General features: G+C 40.6%; 2 protein-coding genes across 2 annotated transcripts; one reads left to right on the forward strand and one right to left on the reverse strand.

Annotated features, from left to right (window-relative positions):
* Positions 1–2,244: 2,244 nt before the first annotated feature.
* Positions 2,245–8,238, forward strand: trub2 (TruB pseudouridine (psi) synthase family member 2). Its single transcript, XM_087800642.1, has 8 exons — positions 2,245–2,460; positions 3,044–3,433; positions 4,303–4,377; positions 4,439–4,500; positions 4,578–4,659; positions 4,995–5,067; positions 7,682–7,818; positions 7,915–8,238. The coding sequence occupies exons 1-8, from the start codon at positions 2,343–2,345 to the stop codon at positions 8,142–8,144; spliced, it is 1,167 nt and encodes a 388-aa protein (XP_087656768.1). The 5' UTR covers positions 2,245–2,342; the 3' UTR covers positions 8,145–8,238.
* A 1,536-nt stretch (positions 8,239–9,774) lies between these two features.
* Positions 9,775–23,588, reverse strand: rab44 (RAB44, member RAS oncogene family). The gene is made up of 10 exons (XM_087801889.1): positions 23,513–23,588; positions 13,673–23,435; positions 13,275–13,324; positions 12,931–12,995; positions 11,589–11,717; positions 11,434–11,515; positions 11,108–11,222; positions 10,367–10,465; positions 10,224–10,300; positions 9,775–10,159 (listed from the first exon to the last, which is right to left on the reverse strand). Exons 2-10 carry the CDS (start codon positions 23,363–23,365, stop codon positions 10,078–10,080), a joined length of 10,392 nt encoding a protein of 3,463 aa, XP_087658015.1. The 5' UTR covers positions 23,366–23,435; positions 23,513–23,588; the 3' UTR covers positions 9,775–10,077.
* Between the last annotated feature and the right edge of the window lie 106 nt (positions 23,589–23,694).

Genomic DNA, 23,694 nt, shown 5'->3' on the forward strand with positions numbered 1-23,694 from the left:
TTAACTCTAAATATATATAGATATTTTTTTCGTTTCTGATTTTTGTTTTTGTTTTTACTTTTACGAAGATTTCTTGCCCATCAAAATTATTGACATCATATTGAGAGAAAATCAGTTTCTTTTACATGGAAGGTTTATATAAGTGTCAGGTCAGGTTTATTTTATGCTGATATTTCTTTCTTTACTATTTTTACTTGCTTTGTTTTTTCAAAGTTTATCTGTCATATTTTAGCTCTTCGCTCCTCTCCTTTGGATTGACGGCCCCTCACAACAGGCACAGCAAATGATGTGGCCCCAGAGGAAATTGAATTGCCCACCCCTGTTCTAGACCATCAATCACTTTCTCTGTTGTAGTCGATAAGACATAATATCATGCTCAAAATAGCGACTTTAATAATCTACCACGACACGTATGGAATGATTTGAAGGAAGGGGTCCTAACAAGTCAAGGCCACATCCTGCCACTGACGACCTGGTAGTACTGTGGTTCTCAATGGTTCTGGTGGATCAGGTCTGGCTACAATCTGACATCCGTGACAACTTTTACAGAATTTTTCAGCTGCTTTATCCATCTATCCATCCCATACGAGAGCTAGAGTTTCTCTCTCCGTCTGGGAATATCTCCGTTCACAATCAGTTAAACTGCCACTTACAGGCACCATTTCTCCATGTTGTTGCTGAACCAATACAGCACCAAGTCCTACTGGACTTGCATCTGCAATGACCTCTGTGTGTGCTCTCTTATCAAAATAAGCAAAGGGTTTTTTTTGTTCCGGACCAAATTTGAATGGTGTGTCTTTTCGAGTTAGTCGTCTCAGTGGTTCTGACAACGTTGCAAATTGTGAAATAATTCTGCCACTGTAACCAACAGACCCTAAGAAGCTTCTGACTTCTGTGGCATTCTCTGGTTCTCCAGCTTCCAGTACAGCTCTCACACGTTCTTCTGTTGGCCCAATTACCTTTTTGGGGTCAATAGTATTTCCCATGAACACTAACCTGTTTATGTTGAACTGACATTTTTCTGGATTTAAAGTTAGACCAGATTCTGTCAACCGCTTCATGACGGCCTCCAGTCGCATGTCATGTGTTTCTTGATCTGGGCCATGTGCGATAACATCTTCTGAACTCCTTCAATACCCGCAAAAGCATTAGTTACTTCATGTTGGTATTGTTCACTGGCTGACGATGCACCAAATATTAACCATTTGTATCTGTAAAGACCTGTGTGTACAGCAAAGGTTGTTTTCTCCCTTGATTCAGGGTTTAACTCCAACTGATAGTATCCCCATTTTAGGTCTAATTTACTGAAAACAGTTGAACCGTTCGGATCATTGGAAATCTCTCTCTTACGATTGCTTCGTCTATACACAGCCTGATATCTTTATCTGCCTTCTGTAATATTACAACTGACCCATGGAGTGCGGCCCTCTAACTTCTCAATAACGTCCATGTCGAAAGGTTCATTTATTTTTTTCTCCACTGTTTCCCTGAGATTGTCAAGTATTAGTCTGAATGGCTGAGCCACTGGTTTCACGGTCTGGTCACTATTCAAGATAATCTGTTTTTTGTTTAGTTTTTCAACTCCCTGACACACTTTTGGGTATTTTTGACAAAGTTCACTCTTCCTGTCTTTGATGAATGAAACATTTTCCCCTATGTTGAGCAACTCCTAAGTCAATGGCTGTCTTTTTTCTCAAGAAGAGGTTCTCCATCTCTTTTTATCACTATGAATCTTGCATAGTTCCTTTTTTTTCTTTCCAACAGTGATCTCACATTTGAATACTACTTTGACTGGTAGTGCTTCATTCGATGAGTAGGAGTACAACTTCTTCTTCACCTTAGGAAGGTGTTTAGGGTGGTTAGTGTCCATCGAACCATACTCAGTATTGTGGGCGTTTAAGTACGCCAATTTAGTGTGCATGGCGCAATAAATTTCGCATACTAAGAATTGAGACGCACTTACGCAATAAAAATACTAACTTTAAGTACGCTAGTATGCGATTTGAGACACAGCACAGCACCCACTGCGGCCCTTGAGGACCGAGTTTGCCCACCCCTGTCCTAGTTCAATTTAAGAGACACTTAAATCAGCACATTAGCTTCACTTTAAGAACTTATAGAGTCAAAAGGCGACATCAACTAAAAGCCGTGTTTTTCAACATGAACTGCAATGTGGCCTCCGTCACGGCAGGTGGCGCTATCGGTGAGGAATTACAGCGTTGCTGCGCATGCTCCACACGCTGCACGCAGTTGTGTGTTTTGAAGGACGGTTTCATAGAAACATGTCGCTTCTCTTGTTGCGCTTTTAATGTGCATTGTTGGTAAACAGCGTCGTTGACAAAATGGCGACTAAGGCTGTGCGTTTCTTCTGGAAGTTGGACGGTTTGTTCTGCGTGTATAAACCCGCGGGTGTGCACTGGAAGAGAGTACGAGACGCTGTCGAGACGAATATTCTTCAAGGCAAGTCTTTAAAACAATATTTAGGATCATGATGTATACCGAATATATATTTATTTTAAGTGGTCATTGTCCTATTTTTTATTTATTAAATTCAGAGTGAGCGACTTTTATTCCCAGTTTTTTTTTGGTGTCAGTACAGAATTAAAGTAGGTATGTGTGTAACATGTTTTTATATTTATATAAACATAATGGTCAGACAGACCTTGTAAAGTCGAGTCCAGGGATAAAGGTCTCAATTCTATGTGATGAATATTAAGAAAAAAGATTCATTATCTAATGTAATGTAATAATGACTTTAATCATTTTAAATCAATTACTGTTAAATTCGACAAATTGTGCCTTAAAATATGCATAGTTAAAGCAAAATAACATCCCAGATTGAAGAAACACTTCATAAATATGCAGTAATTTAAACGTAACGTACTGTTATTGTGTATTTTTTATTGATTGAATTCATAACATTAGAAGTGATGCAACATTTCAGAAAACACAACAAGCCAGCAGGAAATTAGCAGGTCCGAAAAAAAACTATACAAATACACACATATGTACTTAAAGTCTAATTAAATTTTGTTTCTTTCAGGGGTGAATTCGTTACCAAAACCACCTCTTCCCAGAGCAGTCCGCTTCCTCCCATCTTCATCATCATCTTCATCGTCATCATCACCACAGTCACTGTCGGCAGCAGCCGCACCATCATCTTCTTCTTCATCATCAACATTAACACTGTCGGCAGAAGCCGCATCATCATCTTCATCATCATCGTCATCATCAACACTGTCACTGTCGGCAGCAGCCGCACCTTCATGGTCAGCAGCAGCCACAGCGACGACAGGAAGTGACGCTCCCGCGCTCGCAGTCTGTCCATCAACACCTGGACCGGAGACGGCGCCAACACCGGGGTCGACAGAAAACACGGCGGTCCGAAGACGGATTCCAACTTGGGTTCCCGTCTTGGCGAAACATCCTCTCGGTATGAAGCTCACGTCACACGACCAGGTCTTTGATGAAGATCGTTGCTCCTGGATCTTCAGTGACTTACGTTTGAACAAATGTTTTTCTAGTCGAAGCTTCTCACGATTTATTATCTTTCTATCGCAGTTGCGATACATAACCACTAGAGGTCTCTATTCAAACACCTCCTTAATCCCATAACATCAAAGCCCAAGATCCAAGAGTTGTCAAACAAATGCTTGTTCTTTTAGACTCACTTCAAGGTACTTAATCATAAACAAACTAACAGATAAATCACAGAACTTTATAGGTTCTGTTTTACGGACTATAAGGCTCAAATACTTCATTTTCACCGCCTTATAGTGGTGAGTGAAAAAAGATAAACCAATATATATATATTATTATCTTTTTCCCCGTGTTACTTTAAGGATACTCATCAACAATGTATCGATTTAAAATTATAAACAACAATTCCAAATATTATTTTCGGGGCGGCTTTCAAATCATTTTTATTTAAATCATACTTCTTTTATCGTTTATTTTTTAATAGTGTAAAAAAAATATATATATATTTACGGCGAATTTTCATATAATATAATTATAATATATAATATATTAATATAATTAAACTAACCGTCAACCACAGTCAAACTTTAACTTTAACTGTTGTACTTATCGTGTACTTTAACAATTGTTCATATGAGCTTGTGAGTGGTCGCTCCCACATCACATGACCAGAACACACACTTCTCATTGGTCAACAGCTTCACTCTGTGCCGACATGCATATATTAAAGAAAAATAAATGTTTTTCTAAATGCTTGTGATTTGTGACACGCCTAGTGTTCTTCATATAATGTTGAATACGTTTCCTCTCTCTGCGCTCCAGTGCTGGGACCTGAATATCGTCGTGCTCGCGTGGCAGTCGGTCATCGTCTGGACACGCCTTCATCCGGTGTTTTAAGTGAGTTTTCATGATTTTACTCGAGGAAAAACTCTTCTAAATGAAACTCTTTCAACTTCAGTTCTTGCATTCGGGAACGGAACCAAAGTTCTGAATGGAGTCCACACGTCTGCAGTCACCAGAGTAAATACTACTTTTTAAATCAACGACGCGCTGCACTAAACTAATGATGACAACAACAACAACACAATATTCTTCAGGACTACGTGCTGCAGGGAGAGTTCGGGACGGCTACCGATGACTTCACTGATCAGGGTCGAGTCGTGGAAAAATCAACCTACGGTAATTATTTTTCAATTCATTATTTACGCTTCCTTTGAAACTGTTATTGAGAATATATTTTGTACACAATTTATTTGTTTAAGTTCAACACAAATCAAGTCACAATTTTGTGTATGTTCGAGTGCAACTTGATTTTAAATTCACCTCAAACTATGAATTTTCACAGTTAAAACTATACATTTCTTAAAGAGTTTCTACACTTTTAACATGTTTTGATGACCAAAATGTTGGAGATTAAAGTTTGCAAATGACATATTTTGATAAGTGACATGAGGAGTTGTGTACTGGATTGTGTACAAACCATTTCTGACGAGTAACATTCGTATCTGGTTCAGACCACATCACTTCGGACAAGTTGAACAGAGTTTTAGCGATGCTGCAAGGAGCCAATCAGAAGTCTCTGTTATTGTGAGTCACACTTTCCATTTAAATGTTTGATATTCATTTAATTCTCTTTGTATGTGGATTTTTTGGAAGTAAATAAGTGCCTTGGTTTGTTTAATTTGACAGTTCAGATGTGAAAACCTGTTGTTTTTTTAATAATTATTATTATTATATTTTTTAAATTTAATTCAATAATATGTATGTTGAAAGTAAAATATGTCTTATAATTGTTTTTCACATAAAGTTAGATATTTTTATTTCAATGATTCATTAAAAAAAAAAGTTTTAAATTGGACATTCTTTAATTCAGACTTTCTAATTCAATATAAAATATTGGTATAATAGAGTCACCGTGATTGGCTTAAAGTTTGAACAGGTAGCACAGTATTCATTTGTTCTGATAACACTATTATACCAACAATTATGTTTATATTGAATTTAAAAGTCTTTAGAAATAATAATGAGCTTTCAATGAAACAAAGACAATTAAAACTACATTTAGTTTCTTAAGCAGGTTCACTTAATATATTTTATGTAACGTTGAATATTCAAAATCAATTTAATTAAAGGATTGAACCAACATTATAAAGAGCTCCAATTCAATAAAACGATACAATTATTTTATGTCTCTTCCCTTTTTTGAAGAATGTTGGTTATGTGTATTTAGTTTTACGAATGAACTACTCGTATTTATGTCAATATTTTTTTTTTTAACTGTAATATTTCTTATTTAACCTGCTCTCTGTACCATGTAGGACTGCTCCCCCTTGTGGTAGCGCTTCTAACAAAATGGTCTGGTTGCAGACCTGCAATCTCAGGCCCCTCCACCGGCACTCTTAGACCCCCTACCTCCCCTATATTGTAGGTGTTACCCCGTTTGTCCAGGAGGTTGCAGAGGGAACATCGGGGCTTGAGAGTGCAGCCAGAAGGGCCTGAGACTGTGAAATATTGTGGATATTTGCTGGTTTATTGTCTCCCATAAAGACAATATTTCACTGATGCTCGTTCATTCCGTGTTGTCCTCACCCTGGTGTCTTCTCTGTCCTCACCCTGGTATCTTCTCTGTCCTCACCCTGGTGTCTTCTCTGTCCTCACCCTGGTATCTTCTCTGTCCTCACCCTGGTATCTTCTCTGTCCTCACCCTGGTATCTTCTCTGTCCTCACCCTGGTGTCTTCTCTGTCCTCACCCTGGTATCTTCTCTGTCCTCACCCTGGTATCTTCTCTGTCCTCACCCTGGTGTCTTCTCTGTCCTCACCCTGGTATCTTCTCTGTCCTCACCCTGGTATCTTCTCTGTCCTCACCCTGGTATCTTCTCTGTCCTCACCCTGGTGTCTTCTCTGTCCTCACCCTGGTATCTTCTCTGTCCTCACCCTGGTATCTTCTCTGTCCTCACCCTGGTATCTTCTCTGTCCTCACCCTGGTATCTTCTCTGTCCTCACCCTGGTGTCTTCTCTGTCCTCACCCTGGTATCTTCTCTGTCCTCACCCTGGTGTCTTCTCTGTCCTCACCCTGGTATCTTCTCTGTCCTCACCCTGGTGTCTTCTCTGTCCTCACCCTGGTATCTTCTCTGTCCTCACCCTGGTATCTTCTCTGTCCTCACCCTGGTATCTTCTCTGTCCTCACCCTGGTGTCTTCTCTGTCCTCACCCTGGTATCTTCTCTGTCCTCACCCTGGTATCTTCTCTGTCCTCACCCTGGTGTCTTCTCTGTCCTCACCCTGGTATCTTCTCTGTCCTCACCCTGGTATCTTCTCTGTCCTCACCCTGGTATCTTCTCTGTCCTCACCCTGGTGTCTTCTCTGTCCTCACCCTGGTATCTTCTCTGTCCTCACCCTGGTATCTTCTCTGTCCTCACCCTGGTATCTTCTCTGTCCTCACCCTGGTATCTTCTCTGTCCTCACCCTGGTGTCTTCTCTGTCCTCACCCTGGTATCTTCTCTGTCCTCACCCTGGTATCTTCTCTGTCCTCACCCTGGTGTCTTCTCTGTCCTCACCCTGGTATCTTCTCTGTCCTCACCCTGGTATCTTCTCTGTCCTCACCCTGGTATCTTCTCTGTCCTCACCCTGGTGTCTTCTCTGTCCTCACCCTGGTATCTTCTCTGTCCTCACCCTGGTATCTTCTCTGTCCTCACCCTGGTATCTTCTCTGTCCTCACCCTGGTGTCTTCTCTGTCCTCACCCTGGTATCTTCTCTGTCCTCACCGTGGTATCTTCTCTGTCCTCACCCTGGTGTCTTCTCTGTCCTCACCCTGGTGTCTTCTCTGTCCTCACCCTGGTATCTTCTCTGTCCTCACCGTGGTATCTTCTCTGTCCTCACCCTGGTGTCTTCTCTGTCCTCACCCTGGTGTCTTCTCTGTCCTCACCCTGGTATCTTCTCTGTCCTCACCCTGGTATCTCCTCTGTCCTCACCCTGGTGTCTTCTCTGTCCTCACCCTGGTATCTTCTCTGTCCTCACCCTGGTATCTTCTCTGTCCTCACCCTGGTATCTTCTCTGTCCTCACCCTGGTATCTTCTCTGTCCTCACCCTGGTATCTTCTCCGAAGGTATTCTAACGTATAACGTGTTGTCCTCACCCTGGTATCTTCTCCGAAGGTATTCTAACGTATAACGTGTTGTCCTCACCCTGGTATCTTCTCTGAAGGTATTCTAACGTGGACATGAAGTCGCAGGAAGCGTACGAGCTGGCGGTGGACGGTTCACTGGGTCCAGAAGGGAAGTCTCATCCCATATTAACAGGGTTGCGTTGTATTCGCTTCGAGCCTCCGAACTTCACTCTGGGTAAGTTATTGACTTTAAAATAAAAGTTAATTTGTTTTAGTTGTTTTACCACAAACTTATAGACACGATTAAATGTATTCACACGTGTGTCGACAGAGGTTCGCTGCTTGAACGAGACTCAGCGTTACTTAAGGAAGGTGGTGCACGAGATCGGACTGGAGCTCCGCAGCACAGCCGTGTGCACAGGCGTGAGACGGACCAGAGACTGGATCTTCAACGTGGACGACGCTCTGACGCACAACCACTGGACCACCGATCACATCATGCAGGCTGTGCAGCAGTATCACGCCAACAAGAATTCCATGAGGAAAAAAATACAGCTTTGACTCGGAAAAAAATCTGCTTTGAAGACTGAAGAGAAAAATGCAAATTTTTAAGCGCAAAATATTTAATGAATAAAGTTATTTCTTTGTTATGGAAGATGCTTCACACGCTAAGAATATATCGATTATTTCTTTTTGTAAGGTTTATAAAAACATCTGCTCACAATTTACAATTCCTGTTTTCTATTTGAATTTATGATCAAGGATATATTAAAAACCTTTTTAGAGACTATGAATTAGTTAACATAATGGGGAAAATTCTTACTTTCCAATCAAAAAAAAAGTTTAGTTTGACTTAGCATGGACGCTAGCTTAGCTTAGCATCACTTTGAGCTGCGTGTTGCTAGCATTAGTTGCACAGTTCAAAAATGATTTTAAATCAACTAGAAATGGATTAAATATTTCTTAATTCAGTTCTAAGAATCCTTAATTATAAAAAAAACAAAAACTTTAAGAAATGCTTTTTGAGCTTCTCTACTGCTAGCTAACATACAACACTAATACGCCTACAACTAAAGAATTAAAAAGATGTGAAATATATCAGTGTAAAAACACATTTAAAAACATTAATATCAAGAAACACTTGAGAAGTGAAGACTTGAGCAGCAGGTGGCGCTAGTTTAGCCAAAATGCTAACACGATACTGTGGCTCCCGGTTAAAAAAGGTTAAACGTGACACGTGATATTAAAAAATATATATTGTCATAACATTACATTTAGATATGCATTTTATTGCATTCTGGTTGTATTTAATCCTACAAATAAACATTCAGTGACAAATAAATATTAGACTGGTTCATGACGTCATCTGGACTCGACTGTTCCTGTGGACACGAGACCCCAGAGATGTAAATAAACTTGAGCCTTGAGGCGAGACATCATTAATGAAGTTCTCATCTCGTTTCACCGGAAGTGAAGAGGCTCCAGGATCGTGTCAGAATAAAATGAAAGATCTTCTCGTTGAAGCTGTGAAGGTAAAATGATGGACACACGAGGATATCTCTGACCAAACCATTCACCGTTTTTCTTCTGTATTTATGTGGCCCTCAGGAGTCAACTGTACAACTACACACAAATGAGCTTTTATAAACCTTTCTAATGGCTAAATATTGTATTATTTAACTCATTAAGGACTTATTTTTATTTATTTTTCTCCATTAGTGGGCAGAGCTTTTTGAAAATAACACATTTTAATAACTTGTTTCTAAATTAAAACATTTTTTTCATTTTACTAAATAAAAACAACAACTTTATCTTATTTCGTTTTAGTTTCTGATGCCACTTCATCATTTTTTATTTGGATTTGTTACAGAATCTATGAAATGTAAAAATATTTTCTTTAAATAAAATGAGGAAAGAAAAGGTTATTTTATATACAATATAATTTCCTAATACAAAACAATTTCCCGAAGGAGACCTCCTGAGGGATATTATCTTTCTATCTATCTTTCTATCAATCCATCCATCTTTCCATCCATCCATGTAATTACCGCATAACCTTATCCATAAAATTATTTTTATTCTTTTTTCATTCATTTTAAATGTTCCTTTTTCTGATGGTCCCTTAAAACTGTCTTTATAATGTGGCCCCTGAGGGCCCTGAGGGAAATCTTCCCCTGCAATAGACTCACAATTTGTTCTTTAATAACTTTATTGATGATTGTAAAACAGTTTGATTCACGGATTGAACCGAAGGAAGAACATGTTCTTGATCAAATACTCTGGAATAAACATCATATAATTTAATGAGCAGAAAACTATATAACCGTATATTAAAGTCAAACTACCAGAGGAAAAAAGTGCAGATTTAATTGAAAGTACAAACGAAACTCGATCTTTCGTCACCATCTCACTGAACTATATGAAATAAATAAACCATCCACCGGAATATATTAACTTTCCTCCACAAACATCCACAAAAGTGCTGAAAGAAGATTCAACAACATCCTGATCTCGTCTTTGGTTCGGAGGTCAAAACGAAGTTTCTCTCGCGTCTGTCGCCTCCGCGGCTCACGAGCCTGAAAGTGAACGAGGTGTCAATCAACACGACGAGAACTTGAAAAGAGGGATGTCGCGTCGTACCTGGCAACCCGCTCCAGAGACTCGATGACGTTATCACCCGTCGCCGCGCTGACCTCCATGAAGCCCATGTTGAACTCCTGTCGACAACAACATCCCGTTCGTCGTGTTTCGCTCTTAAATTAAACATTTGAGTTTTTGCAAACCTTGGCCAGAGATTCTCCTTCTTCGGTTCTTACTTTCCGCTCGTTTCCATCACTTTTGTTACCAACAAGCAAAGTGCTGACGTCACCTACCGCGCCTTCCTGCGAGAGAAGAGTCACGTGTTCGAAGATGGCGCCGATATGTAGTTTATATTAAATAAAAAAAATACATGATAAAAACACTTTTGTTTTAATTAAGGGATCAAAACCAGATTGTTGAATTGCCAAAGTTTTGTGCACTTATGGTATGCGTATGTTAATATATCTCTATATATATTTAAATTATATATACTGTATATATAAATATGTACTATATGCAATTTTTATTTTTTTAAAGTTTTAACTTTAGCGGAATCTGTATAATTGCGTTTGTATTATATATCCTTTTGTGGCTCTACATCTTGTATTAAGTCAATAAGATGTTTTAAAAATAAAATAATAATAAAATCTATTTTTTAATGTGTAGCTAAATGTACATTATTATTAATTATTATTGAGTTTTTAAAGAATTTGCATTTAAAGTTTTACATTTATTATTTACCCAGAATGCCGAGTGTTTATTATGTGTATCAAATTATTTGGGGATTTTTCCTCATTTTATTTTATTCCTAACTATTCAAAAATGGTCTATTCTTAACAATGCTTTCATCTTCTTGCCGTGATGTTGAACGCTAAAAGAATTTGAGGCAATAATATTGTGTGAAAAAGTCTAAGAAAGAAGTTGAAATAGATTAAAAAACGCACCTTAATGCATTTGGCCCAGTAGTGGACGTTGGAAAAGCTCTCGAGGGAAGTGACGTCGTACATCAGGAGGAAGGCTTGAGCTTTATAGAACATGTTCCTGCTGATGCAGTGGAACCTAACAATGGAGGACAAACAAAAAGAGTTTGTGTCGCAGATAAAGACGTGCATGTCGTCTTACTGGTGGCGAAAATAACCTTTTGTACATTTGACTGATCGTGATTCAAGCGTTAAATCTATGGATTTCTACGACAATCTGAAAGACTCTGTTGTTTCATTTCCCGTAAAGAAATGTCAAAATAAAAGCCTTCAAAACGCATAAGATCCACCTTTCTTGACCCGCCGTGTCCCAAAGCTGCAGCACCACCGGCGTTCCGTCCACGATGACGGTCCAATAGCACGTGTCGATTCCTGTCGGGTTTTCAAACAAACATTTTCAAGGTTCAAAAGTCCTTCTTTCGACGTCATCGCGAGGAGATCTTACCGATGGACGGAGGTATGTCCAGAGAAAACTTGCCGGTCTGAGCTCTTCTCATGAAGGAGGTCTTGCCCACGCTGCTGTCTCCCACCATGACCACGTGGTAACAGTCTCCGATCAAGCCGGCGCTGTTACCTGAGGACGAACGAGCACAGTTTGAAGGAATCCAGCGATGAAAACGGTTTAAACGGGAGGAATCGTGTTTTAAATGCTGCTCTTTTCTGGGGCAACAACAAACAGATTAGGTGGATTTTTCTCAGGAACAGAGTTTAACATCAGCAGAGAAAGATAAACAATATTTCAAGCTTCATATTCAAAGTTTAATCCAGAAATATTGAGGTAAAAAAGGCAAAGTTAAGCTAGTCCTGTTTTTTTATTAGCCGATGCTAGCTAGTGCTTGACGCTGCATTACTGAGTCTTTCATTTAGAACGGAACAGATGACAAAAATCTTAAAGTTCAATTTTCCATTTCCTTAGTTTATTGACCTTAAGTGCCTTAAGTTGTTTAGTTAAAAGTAAAATAATGCTAATAGAATCTTAGCTGCAGCATATCAACGCAAGCTAGCTTCTACCAGCTAATAAATAAAACAGAACTTTCAACCCAAAATTTCACTCATTTTCTACTCGTCGACTACGGATTTGGATTATTTTCAGAGTAATCGGTTCCTTTTTAGAGTTATAGACAAAAATGTTTCTTCATTTTAATGTAGCAACTGAGTTGTCAGTTGTCTTCGTCATCATCTTCTTCCAAAAAGACACTCAAAAACATCCCAATACCTCCAATACAAACCAAAAGTACTACGTGTAGATATTGTGAGCGCTTCCTGGGCGCATAATATTATATATACATATTGTTTATTTACCCGAAGTACTTTCTGTCTGTATCAGTTATTATTTAAACATATGCTACAAATAAAATTAAAATACAAACTTATTTAATTTTTTTCTGTAACAATTCCTCTTGTCAAGGCTTCAATACAAGAGGGACGTTACAGACGAGCAGTACGGAGGTATTTGGATGTTTTTAAATGTCTTTTTGGACGAACATGAAGACGAAGACAACTGAGCTCCAGTCACTACATTAAAATGAACACATCGTTTTGTCTTTAACTCTAAAAAGGAACAGATTACTCTGAAAATAACTCTTAGTCGACATGACGCTGAGTAGAAAATTAGTGGATTTTGGGTGAACTTTAAATAAGCTCAATAAAAAGCTTAAAATCTTTGTCATCTTCCGACTAAACTTCTTCTTATGCGAAAAAAACATATTCAGAGCAAGTGAAAAACGTTTCCTCCTGTTTAAACCAGACATGAATAAACCATCTTGAAAAGGTGAATCTGGATTTACCTCCTAGAGAGACGTTTCTTGGCTGTTCAAGGGGACGACTTTCCTCTCGTTTCGGCGTCTTGTCTCTGGAGTCAATAAAGATTAGTAGTCCATAGCACACATATGTATTGACAGAAGTTGCAGAATCTGAACTCATGTGACACAAGCAACACCTAAGACAACTTAAAACATGACTCAGACTCATTAAAATTCCATCAATCTGGCCTCATTTTCTTGGCCTGGACATATTTTCTCCTTGAAGGCTTAACGGTGAGACATTCTTTAAAAGCCTTTTCGTCAACTCTCTGTCATCGTCCCCGGGAACATTTGCAGAACACAAATATTTTTTTTAAAACTTCACACACCTGTTGCCGTCAACCGTGCCTGCGACCAAAGACTTGGGGATTTCTTTGACCTGCGGCAACAAAAAGTGCATGTTTCAAATATCGTAATGAGATCTTTTGAGGTTATTTATTAAAGTAGGAGCCGACTGTTCATGCTAACTCAAGAACTTCTCCATCAGAATGTTGTTGTACACTTTTCAAACTGTGGAGTTCCTGAGCGAGATGATCTGGAAATTACTAATAAAACACAAAGTTTAAGTGTGAATATGAAAACCAAGTAGGAGGTAAAAAACGGTTTCTTTACAGTTTTCGTTATCCCTGTCGAGACACTGCTTCCTCATTATTACTCATTTCTCAGTTACGCAGGTTCCTGAATTCTTTATCATTTCAATCTAAAGAGAAAATGTCTTCACTCTCACCACAGTTTGGATGTCAAGGCCTTCTTCCTCTTTGTCGGCGAAGGTTTCCCACGTCTGCCTTTCTCCCATTGGTCCTCGATGAGACCCCATTTTCCTTCTCTGTCCCCCCACTGGTGATTCAGCCTCAATGATGTCATGTGATGCAAACAATGAATTCTCTGCTTCATCCTGAGGAGTTTGTGTTTCTTGGTAAGAAGTTAAGTTGGTGCCAAGAAGTGGGTCTTCTTTTTTAGTATCCAATTCAGTAAAGATTTTTTCAAATTCAGCATCCTCTGGATTTTTTGCAAATTGTGTTTTCTCACTACCTCCTAACTCATCTTTATTTGATACATTTACTAGATTCTTGCGAGTTGAACCCATCTTTCTTCTCCGGTGTGCCTGAGGATCTATTTCACCAGCGTTAGCTTGAACATTCCATTTGTGTTCTGCCGCTCCAGCAGTGAGAGGCTCTACTGTTCTCCACACTCCTGCTCCAGATTCCATTTCCCTCGAAATGTCTCGAGTGTCGAAGAGCTTTGGCTCTTCCTCAACAACAGGTATTGTCCGTGTGTTATCTCGGAACATTCTTACATCCTCCTCAGGCCCGACATTCTCTGACTCGACCGTCTGACTTGGTGTGGTGACCAGCTCAGGAAGGAAAGGGTTGCAATTTTTGTTTTCTAATGTGTAAGAGTCTTGCGGTGTCGCTTGCAAGTTTTCAGTAGTTTCCTGTTGTTCCTCACCCACAGTCTTGAGAAACAGTTCTTCATTTAGGCTGTTGAACACGTCAGCGGAGATGATCCTCGGAACTTCATCGCCCACAGAGGCGAGATGAGCGTTATCGGGTTCCGCGCTAAAGTCTTCTCGAGGCTTGTTGAGTTGCGACTTGCGTGTGGAGCCCAACTTTCTTTTCTTCCGTTCGGAGTTTTCGTTGAGATTTTCTTGTATGTTTTGTGTCTCCTCTGGAGGACGGATCATCTTTGGTTCTTCTTCTGTTGTTCCTGAATGACGACCGTCCATCGTTAACATATGCTGAGCAAAAGGATTTCCAGTGGAAACCTCCAAGAGCTTTGGGGTCGACTCCTGTCTAAATTCACCTAATATTGGAAGATCCCAATTAAGGTTCCTGGATGCATCACCAGCTTCATTGTTTTTAATTATGTCTTTGGTCTGATTTTGGCTGGATAAATCTATCTCGGACAAAGCTCCTTCTAGTTTCTGGAGTACATCTGTAGAGTCTTCGATGTGTCGAGAATCTGAGGATGATTTATCTTCACCCGCAGAGGAGGCCAAGACAGTTTGTACCCCTGAATCCAAAGAAGCCTGAAATGCTGAGGGCTGCTCTTGGACGAAACTCTTCTCTCCACCTGAACGGCTTTCCTTGTCAGCCTTTAAGGCCTCAGAACCCAGTTCTTTGAAAAAGTATTGATGACTAAACTCTGCCACTGATCCAGGTCCTGAACCACTAACATCAGACATGCCAGCCCCAAGAGTCTGATCTGTTTCCACAGCGACTGTGATGTTTACATCGTCACTATCAGCACTTGGATCTTTGTGAATCAACTCTGAAAGATTGTCATCACCTGTTTGGTCTGTGATGTTACTTTTCATGGGTTGTCTGCCTTTATTTCTTCTACTTGATCCCAGTTTTCTTCGAGTCCTTGTGTTGCTCAACTTCTCTGCTCCTGAAACATCTGCATCATGGCTCAAATCTTTAGCCTCCAAATCAAGTTCCTCCAAGTTCTTTTTATCAGGATCAGTTGGTTGATTTTGTGTTTTAGTAACACTCTGGTCTGATCTGTTGCTGTCTTGAGGTTCAGTGGAGATGTTTCCAGCTGAGGCAGAAACATCTCTCAAATCAACAACCTCACTTTCAGGTGGATCTTTAACATCAAGAAGTTCAGACGGCTTTTGTTCATTTTCAGACATTTTCCTGCTGACATCCTCGGGGCCAAGACTGACGTCCAATATGATGAAGCTTTCAACTTGATCCTCAGTTGTTGACATGGTAGAACTGTCATTCTTGTCAAGTGTGTTTTCTCCAGCGAGAACCATCTTTGTAGCCAAGTCAGATGTTTCCTTCGGTTCTAGAATTTCAAACGTGTCGCTCAAGCTTGTTTTGTTCTGAGCGTTGTCCTCAGTCTGTGAGTCCAGAGGTGAGTTTATTTCTGACGGAACCATTTGGAAAGAATAGTTACTTTCAACATCCCTTAAAGGAGTTTCCTCTGTGTTTCCAATATTTGGTTCATCCCTCGTTTTACTTTGCTCCACCATTTGGTTTGTTGACAACTTCTCAGCATGTTCTTCCCTCAGAATTTCACCAGGACTTGTGACATCAATGTCAGTGTTGTTGTTCATGGTCTCAGCGATGTGTTCAGGAACTTCCACGGGGTCAAATGACAAGAGTCCAGATGATTGGTCCATAGGTTGAATGTCTGAGGTCGTAGCCTCATCTTCACGTGTCTTGTTGAATAAAACTTTAGCAACATCCTCCTGAATCTCAGAGCCAACAGCTGCTGGTTTGATTTCCTTAAACATTGAAGTCTCTACTTCATGCTTGGTCTGTTTCATGACCTTCTCACTCGAGTCTTCAACTGGTTTCTCATCTTCATGGCGAGGGTCCAGAGAAGATGTCTTTTCCATCTGCACACTAGTGAACAAGGATTCACCTGTCACTTCTTTAGAACCGGATTGCATCAAATCCACATCTTTTTCAGACTCTTCTGGCTGTGGAAGAGTTTCTGGAAAACTTGTTGATTGTTCTTTGATGTTGACATCGTCACTATCACCACTTGGATCTTTGTGAATCAACTCTGAAGGATTGTCGTCACGCGTTTGGTCTGTGATGTTACTTTTCATGGGTTGTCTGCCTTTCATTTTTCTACTTGATCCCAGTTTTCTTCGAGTCCTTGTGTTGCTCAACTTCTCTGCTCCTGAAACATCTGCATCATGGCTCAAATCTTTAGCCTCCAAATCAAGTTCCTCCAAGTTATTTTTATCAGGATCAGTTGGTTGATTTTGTGTTTTATTAAGACTCTGGTCTGATCTGTTGCTGTCCTGAGGTTCAGTTGAGATGTTTCCAGCTGAGGCAGAACAATTTTCTCTCAAATCAACAACCTCACTTTCAGGTGCATCTTTAACATCAAGTAGTTCTGACGGCTTTTGTTCATCGTCAGACATTTTCCTGCTGACATCCTCAGGGCCAAGACTGGCGTCTAATATGATGAAGCTTTCAACTTGTTCCTCAGTTGTTGACATGGTAGAACCGTCATTCTTGTCTAGTGTGTTTTCTCCAGCGAGAACCATCTTTGTAGCCAAGTCAGATCTTTCCTTCGGTTCTAGAATTTCAAATGCGTCGCTCAAGCTGACGTCCTGCAACTGAGAAATGTTCGTCACCTTGACTGCAGATTTGCTTTGATCCATCTCTTCCTGAATCACGGTTTCCACTTTGACATCATCACTCTTTGTGTTTGCTTCCTTGTCAGAGAAGTCCTCCAGGAGACTTGGAGCTTCATGGATTTTATCCTCAAATTCTGGAGGATTTCCTGTTGGAATGAGGTTGTTTAGATCAGACAGTTTCATAGTTTTATCCCCCAGATTCAGAGAAGCAGTCGTCTTACTCTCCTGATCAATATCTTTGAAACTGAAATCATCTTGTCTTAAGTCGAAGTTTGTTTTGTTCTGAGCGTTGTCCTCAGTCTGTGAGTCCAGAGGTGAGTTTATTTCTGACGGAACCATTTGGAAAGAATAATTACTTTCAACATCCCTTAAAGGAGTTTCCTCTGTGTTTCCAATATTTGGTTCATCCCCAATTTTACTTTGCTCCACCATTTGGTTTGTTGACAACTTCTCAGCATGTTCTTCCCTCAGAATTCCACCAGGACTTGTGACATCAATGTCAGTGTTGTTGTTCATGGTCTCAGCGATGTGTTCAGGAACTTCCACGGGGTCAAATGACAAGAGTCCAGATGATTGGTCCATAGGTTGAATGTCTGAGGTCGTAGCCTCATCTTCACGTGTCTTGTTGAATAAAACCTTAGCAACATCCTCCTGAATCTCAGAGGCAACAGCTGCTGGTTTGATTTCCTTAAACATTGAAGTCTCTACTTCATGCTTGGTCTGTTTCATGACCTTCTCACTCGAGTCTTCAACTGGTTTCTCATCTTCATGGCGAGGGTCCAGAGAAGATGTCTTTTCCATCTGCACACTAGTGAACAAGGATTCACCTGTCACTTCTTTAGAACCTGATTGCATCAAATCCACATCTTTTTCAGACTCTTCAGGCTGTGGAAGAGTTTCTGGAAAACTTGTTGATTGTTCTTTGATGTTGACATCGTCACTAGCACCACTTGGATCTTTGTGAATCAACTCTGAAGGATTGTCGTCACGCGTTTGGTCTGTGATGTTACTTTTCATGGGTTGTCTGCCTTTCATTTTTCTACTTGATCCCAGTTTTCTTCGAGTCCTTGTGTTGCTCAACTTCTCTGCTCCTGAAACATCTGCATCATGGCTCAAATCTTTAGCCTCCAAATCAAGTTCCTCCAAATTATTTTTATCAGGATCAGTTGGTTGATTTTGTGTTTTATTAAGACTCTGGTCTGATCTGTTGCTGTCCTGAGGTTCAGTTGAGATGTTTCCAGCGGAGGCAGAAACATCTTCTCTCAAATGAACAACCTCACTTTCAGGTGGATCTTTAACATCAAGTAGTTCACGAGGCTTTTGTTCATCTTCAGACATTTTCCTGCTGACATCCTCGGGGCTAAGACTGGCGTCCAATATGATGAAGCTTTCAACTTGTTCCTCAGTTGTTGACATGGTAGAACCGTCATTCTTGTCTAGTGTGTTTTCTCCAGCGAGAACCATCTTTGTAGCCAAGTCAGATCTTTCCTTCGGTTCTAGAATTTCAAATGCGTCGCTCAAGCTGACGTCCTGCAACTGAGAAATGTTCGTCACCTTGACTGCAGATTTGCTTTGATCCATCTGTTCCTGAATCACGGTTTCCACTTTGACATCATCACTCTTTGTGTTTGCTTCCTTGTCAGAGAAGTCCTCCAGGAGACTTGGAGCATCATGGATTTTATCCTCAAATTCTGGAGGATTTCCTGTTGGAATGAGGTTGTTTAGATCAGACAGTTTCATAGTTTTATCCCCCAGATTCAGAGAAGCAGTCGTCTTACTCTCCTGATCAATATCTTTGAAACTGAAATCATCTTGTCTTAAGTCGAAGCTTGTTTTGTTCTGAGCGTTGTCCTCAGTCTGTGAGTCCAGAGGTGAGTTTATTTCTGACGCAACCATTTGGAAAGAATAGTTACTTTCAACATCCCTTAAAGGAGTTTCCTCTGTGTTTCCAATATTTGGTTCATCCCCAATTTTACTTTGCTCCACCATTTTGTTTGTTGACAACTTCTCAGCATGTTCTTCCTTCAGAATTTCACCAGGACTTGTGACATCAATGTCAGTGTTGTTGTTCATGTTCTCAGCGATGTGTTCAGGAACTTCCACGGGGTCAAATGACAAGAGTCCAGATGATTGGTCCATAGGTTGAATGTCTGAGGTCGTAGCCTCATCTTTACGTGTCTTGTTGAATAAAACTTTAGCAACATCCTCCTGAATCTCAGAGCCAACAGCTGCTGGTTTGATCTCCTCAAACATTGAAGTCTGTACTTCATGCTTGGTCTGTTTCCTGACCTTCTCACCCGAGTCTTCAACTGGTTTCTTATCATATTCAAATCGAGGGTCCAGAGAAGATGTCTTTTCCATCTGCACACTTGTGAACAAGGATTCACCTGTCACTTCTTTGGAACCGGATTGCATCAAATCCACAGATTTTTCAGACTCTTCAGGCTGTGGAAGAGTTTCTGGAAAACTTGTTGATTGTTCTCTGATGTTTACATCGTCACTATCACCACTTGGATCTTTGTGAATCAACTCTGCAGGATTGTCGTCATGCGTTTGGTCTGTGATGTTACTTTTCATGGGTTGTCTGCCTTTCATTTTTCTACTTGATCCCAGTTTTCTTCGAGTCCTTGTGTTGCTCAACTTCTCTGCTCCTGAAACATCTGCATCATGGCTCAAATCTTTAGCCTCCAAATCAAGTTCCTCCAAGTTATTTTTATCAGGATCAGTTGGTTGATTTTGTGTTTTATTAAGACTCTGGTCTGATCTGTTGCTGTCCTGAGGTTCAGTGGAGATGTTTCCAGCGGAGGCAGAAACATCTTCTCTCAAATCAACAACCTCACTTTCAGGTGGATCTTTAACATCAAGTAGTCCACGAGGCTTTTGTTCATCTTCAGACATTTTCCTGCTGACATCCTCGGGGCTAAGACTGGCGTCCAATATGATGAAGCTTTCAACTTGTTCCTCAGTTGTTGACATGGTAGAACCGTCATTCTTGTCAAGTGTGTTTTCTCCTGCGAGAACCATCTTTGTAGCCAAGTCAGATCTTTCCTTCGGTTCTAGAATTTCAAATGCGTCGCTTAAGCTGACGTCCTGCAACTGAGAAATGTCTGTCACCGTGACTGCAGATTTGCTTTGATCCATCTCTTCCTGAATCACGGTTTCCACTTTGACATCATCACTCTTTGTGTTTGCTTCCTTGTCAGAGAAGTCCTCCAGGAGACTTGGAGCTTCATGGATTTTATCTTCAAATTCTGGAGGATTTCCTGTTGGAATGAGGTTGTTTAGATCAGACAGTTTCATAGTTTTATCCCCCAGATTCAGAGGAGCAGTCGTCTTACTCTCCTGATCAATATCTTTGAAACTGAAATCATCTTGTCTTAAGTCGAAGTTTGTTTTGTTCTGAGCGTTGTCCTCAGTCTGTGAGTCCAGAGGTGAGTTTATTTCTGACGGAACCATTTGGAAAGAATAATTACTTTCAACATCCCTTAAAGGAGTTTCCTCTGTGATTCCAATATTTGGTTCATCCCTCGTTTTACTTTGCTCCACCATTTGGTTTGTTGACAACTTCTCAGCATGTTCTTCCCTCAGAATTCCACCAGGACTTGTGACATCAATGTCAGTGTTGTTGTTCACGGTCTCAGCGATGTGTTCAGGAACTTCCACGGGGTCAAATGACAAGAGTCCAGATGATTGGTCCATAGGTTGAATGTCTGAGGTCGTAGCCTCATCTTCACGTGTCTTGTTGAATAAAACTTTAGCAACATCCTCCTGAATCTCAGAGCCAACAGCTGCTGGTTTGATGTCCTCAAACATTGAAGTCTCTACTTCATGCTTGGTCTGTTTCATGACCTTCTCACTCGAGTCTTCAATTGGTTTCTCATCATCTTCGAATCGAAGGTCCAGAGAAGATGTCTTTTCCATCTGCACACTAGTGAACAAGGATTCACCTGTCACTTCTTTAGAACCTGATTGCATCAAATCCACATCTATTTCAGACTCTTCAGGCTGTGGAAGAGTTTCTGGAAAACTTGTTGATTGTTCTCTGATGTTTACATCGTCACTATCACCACTTGGATCTTTGTGAATCAACTCTGCAGGATTGTCGTCATGCGTTTGGTCTGTGATGTTACTTTTCATGGGTTGTCTGCCTTTCATTTTTCTACTTGATCCCAGTTTTCTTCGAGTCCTTGAGTTGCTCAACTTCTCTGCTCCTGAAACATCTGCATCATGGCTCAAATCTTTAGCCTCCAAATCAAGTTCCTCCAAGTTCTTTTTATCAGGATCAGTTGGTTGATTTTGTGTTTTATTAACACTCTGGTCTGATCTGTTGCTGTCCTGAGGTTCAGTGGAGATGTTTCCAGCTGAGGCAGCAACATCTTCTTTCAAATCAACAACCTCACTTTCAGGTGGATCTTTAACATCAAGTAGTTCACGAGGCTTTTGTTCATCTTCAGACGTTTTCCTGCCGACATCCTCAGGGCCAAGACCGACGTCCAATATGATGAAGCTTTCAACTTGTTCCTCAGTTGTTGACATGGTAGAACTGTCATTCTTGTCAAGTGTGTTTTCTCCAGCGAGAACCATCTTTGTAGCCAAGTCAGATGTTTCCTTCGGTTCTAGAATTTCAAATGTGTTGCTTAAGCTGACGTCCTGCAACTGAGAAATGTCTGTCACTGTGACTGCAGATTTGCTTTGATCCATCTCTTTCTGAATAACAGTTTCCACTTTGACATCATCACTCTTTGTGTTTACTTCCTTGTCAGAGAAGTCCTCCAGGAGACTTGGAGCTTCATGGATTTTATCTTCAAATTCTGGAGGATTTCCTGTTGGAATGTTTTCCTCTGTGCGCAAGTCATTTGTCGCAGCTACAGCTTTAGATTCCGTTGTTTTTAAAGAAGAGTCATGTTCTTCACCTCTTGGAAATATTTCTTCATTTGTTCCCTTCATGCTGACCTCTGCCATGACCTCTGTATTGTCAACAATAGGCGTGGCTTCAGGGCTTTTCACATTCCAGTTGATAATATTATTGTCCACAGTATCAGGCAGGACAGTGTGATCATGTGACACACTCTCAGATCCAGTGTTTACTTGTACATCTACAGATATTTGCTCAGAAATGTCAACATGTTCCTCTTCTTGATTAACAACATCTGGATTACCTGCGGTCGTCGCAGTTTCCTTCTGAATAAAGCTTAACCCTTTATCATCACCTGTGTCTTCCTCATTCCTTTCCTTCAGGGAGAGTTCCTCATCCGTTACTGAAGTTTCTCCAAGATAATTGGACGATTTTCTAGCTTCATCTTCGCTTGTCTTTCGGTCAATATCTTTAGTTTCTAAAGTTATTACATGAGACATTTCTTCGCTTGAAACAGTAGGAGTCCAAAGCTCAGAGTGATCTCGACTCACTGTGATACTTGACCGACTCTCAAAGTGTTTGTCTTCAACAGAACGGGGAACTACTTCCTCTGGATGTACATAATCCTTGACATCACTTTCCTTCTTTCCAGAGTCATTACTACCCTCCTGTGCAATTGAAATGCAAGGAGTATCGACTTTAAACTCTGACTGGTTCATCTCCTGCATCTCAGCAGAAAGGGCTGCTGGTGTGATTGCCTCACATATTGAAGTCTCTACTTCAGGCTCAGTATGAGTTACGACCTTCTCACTCAAGACTGCAACTGTGTTCTCATTTTCACGTTGAGGAAGCCAAGACTTTTTCGCCGATTGGATATGCAATTCACTGGCCGAGGCTCCCGTTGACTTGACATGGTCATAATTCACGGCACTCGTTTCTGTGGACATCTCTGGAGTGGACGGCGTCCTAACATGCAAACTACCAGGCAACATTTCATTTTGCGATACTGCATCTTGGAACTGGTCAGTAAGTGAAGCAGTGTCAATCACTTTCCCAGCTTCAGATTCATCCAGTAAACGGTCAACATTCTGGGCGTCACGTGAAAGAGAAAAGCTGTGTTCAATTGCCTGAAGCGTCTGAACAGATCTTTCAGGTTGAGCCACTGAAGACAATTGTGTCACATCATGACTCACGTTCGGCTCGCCTTCCTCTGCAGGGTGTTGACTGAAATCACCCGCAGAATCACGAACATCGACTTCTGTTCCAATGCGAACCTCGATTTGGTTGCCCTGACTTCCTGTGGCTTGTGGGGTTCCAGGAAGACCATGAGTCAAGGGCTTTACCGACTCAGCATCTTCTGACACTTGTTGCGCTACAGAAGTAGCTTCTGCTTTGCCGTCTTCCGATTTGTGTTTGGGTAGAGTGCGACGCGAGCCTAGTCTTTTTTTCCTTGCAGACATGATTTGTTTGAGTGCACCAGTATTCAACCTTTTTTTTTTTTAAACAATTCTCAGTTTTGTTTCATATCACCTGAAACAGCATGTAAAACAATAATTAATGAAAACACAAGTACAAAAGGTATTAACTCAGGAATATAAAAGACTTACTTTCTGGACCGAGCCGACTTGTCAGCTGCACCTTCCCGTCACAACGCGTTAGAGAATGTGTGAAAAGGCTTCACCCATGTGGGTGTTCCTTCAAGAGAAACAGGAAGCCTCCAGCAGCTCTTACAGTACTTCCTCAAATAAAAACACTCACGCATCACAAACACAGTTTAATCACTCGGTAT

Source organism: Callionymus lyra, chromosome 10 (genome assembly GCF_982586985.1).
Source record: "Callionymus lyra chromosome 10, fCalLyr1.hap1.1, whole genome shotgun sequence".
NCBI lineage: Eukaryota > Metazoa > Chordata > Actinopteri > Syngnathiformes > Callionymidae > Callionymus > Callionymus lyra.

What these genes read in the sequence shown, in the direction of transcription:
- trub2 (XM_087800642.1), top strand. Translation starts at nt 2,343, where the DNA reads ATGGCGACTAAGGCTGTGCGTTTCTTCTGGAAGTTGGACGGTTTGTTC. An exon ending in AATCAGAAGTCTCTGTTATT is followed by an intron (nt 5,068 to 7,681) that starts GTGAGTCACACT and finishes TCTTCTCTGAAG; the next exon opens with GTATTCTAACGTGGACATGA. An exon ending in GCCTCCGAACTTCACTCTGG is followed by an intron (nt 7,819 to 7,914) that starts GTAAGTTATTGA and finishes GTGTGTCGACAG; the next exon opens with AGGTTCGCTGCTTGAACGAG.
- rab44 (XM_087801889.1), bottom strand. Translation starts at nt 23,365, where the DNA reads ATGTCTGCAAGGAAAAAAAGACTAGGCTCGCGTCGCACTCTACCCAAA. An exon ending in AAGAAACGTCTCTCTAGGAG is followed by an intron (nt 11,718 to 12,930) that starts GTAAATCCAGAT and finishes GTTCGTCCTCAG; the next exon opens with GTAACAGCGCCGGCTTGATC. An exon ending in TCTCTGGAGCGGGTTGCCAG is followed by an intron (nt 10,160 to 10,223) that starts GTACGACGCGAC and finishes GTTCACTTTCAG; the next exon opens with GCTCGTGAGCCGCGGAGGCG.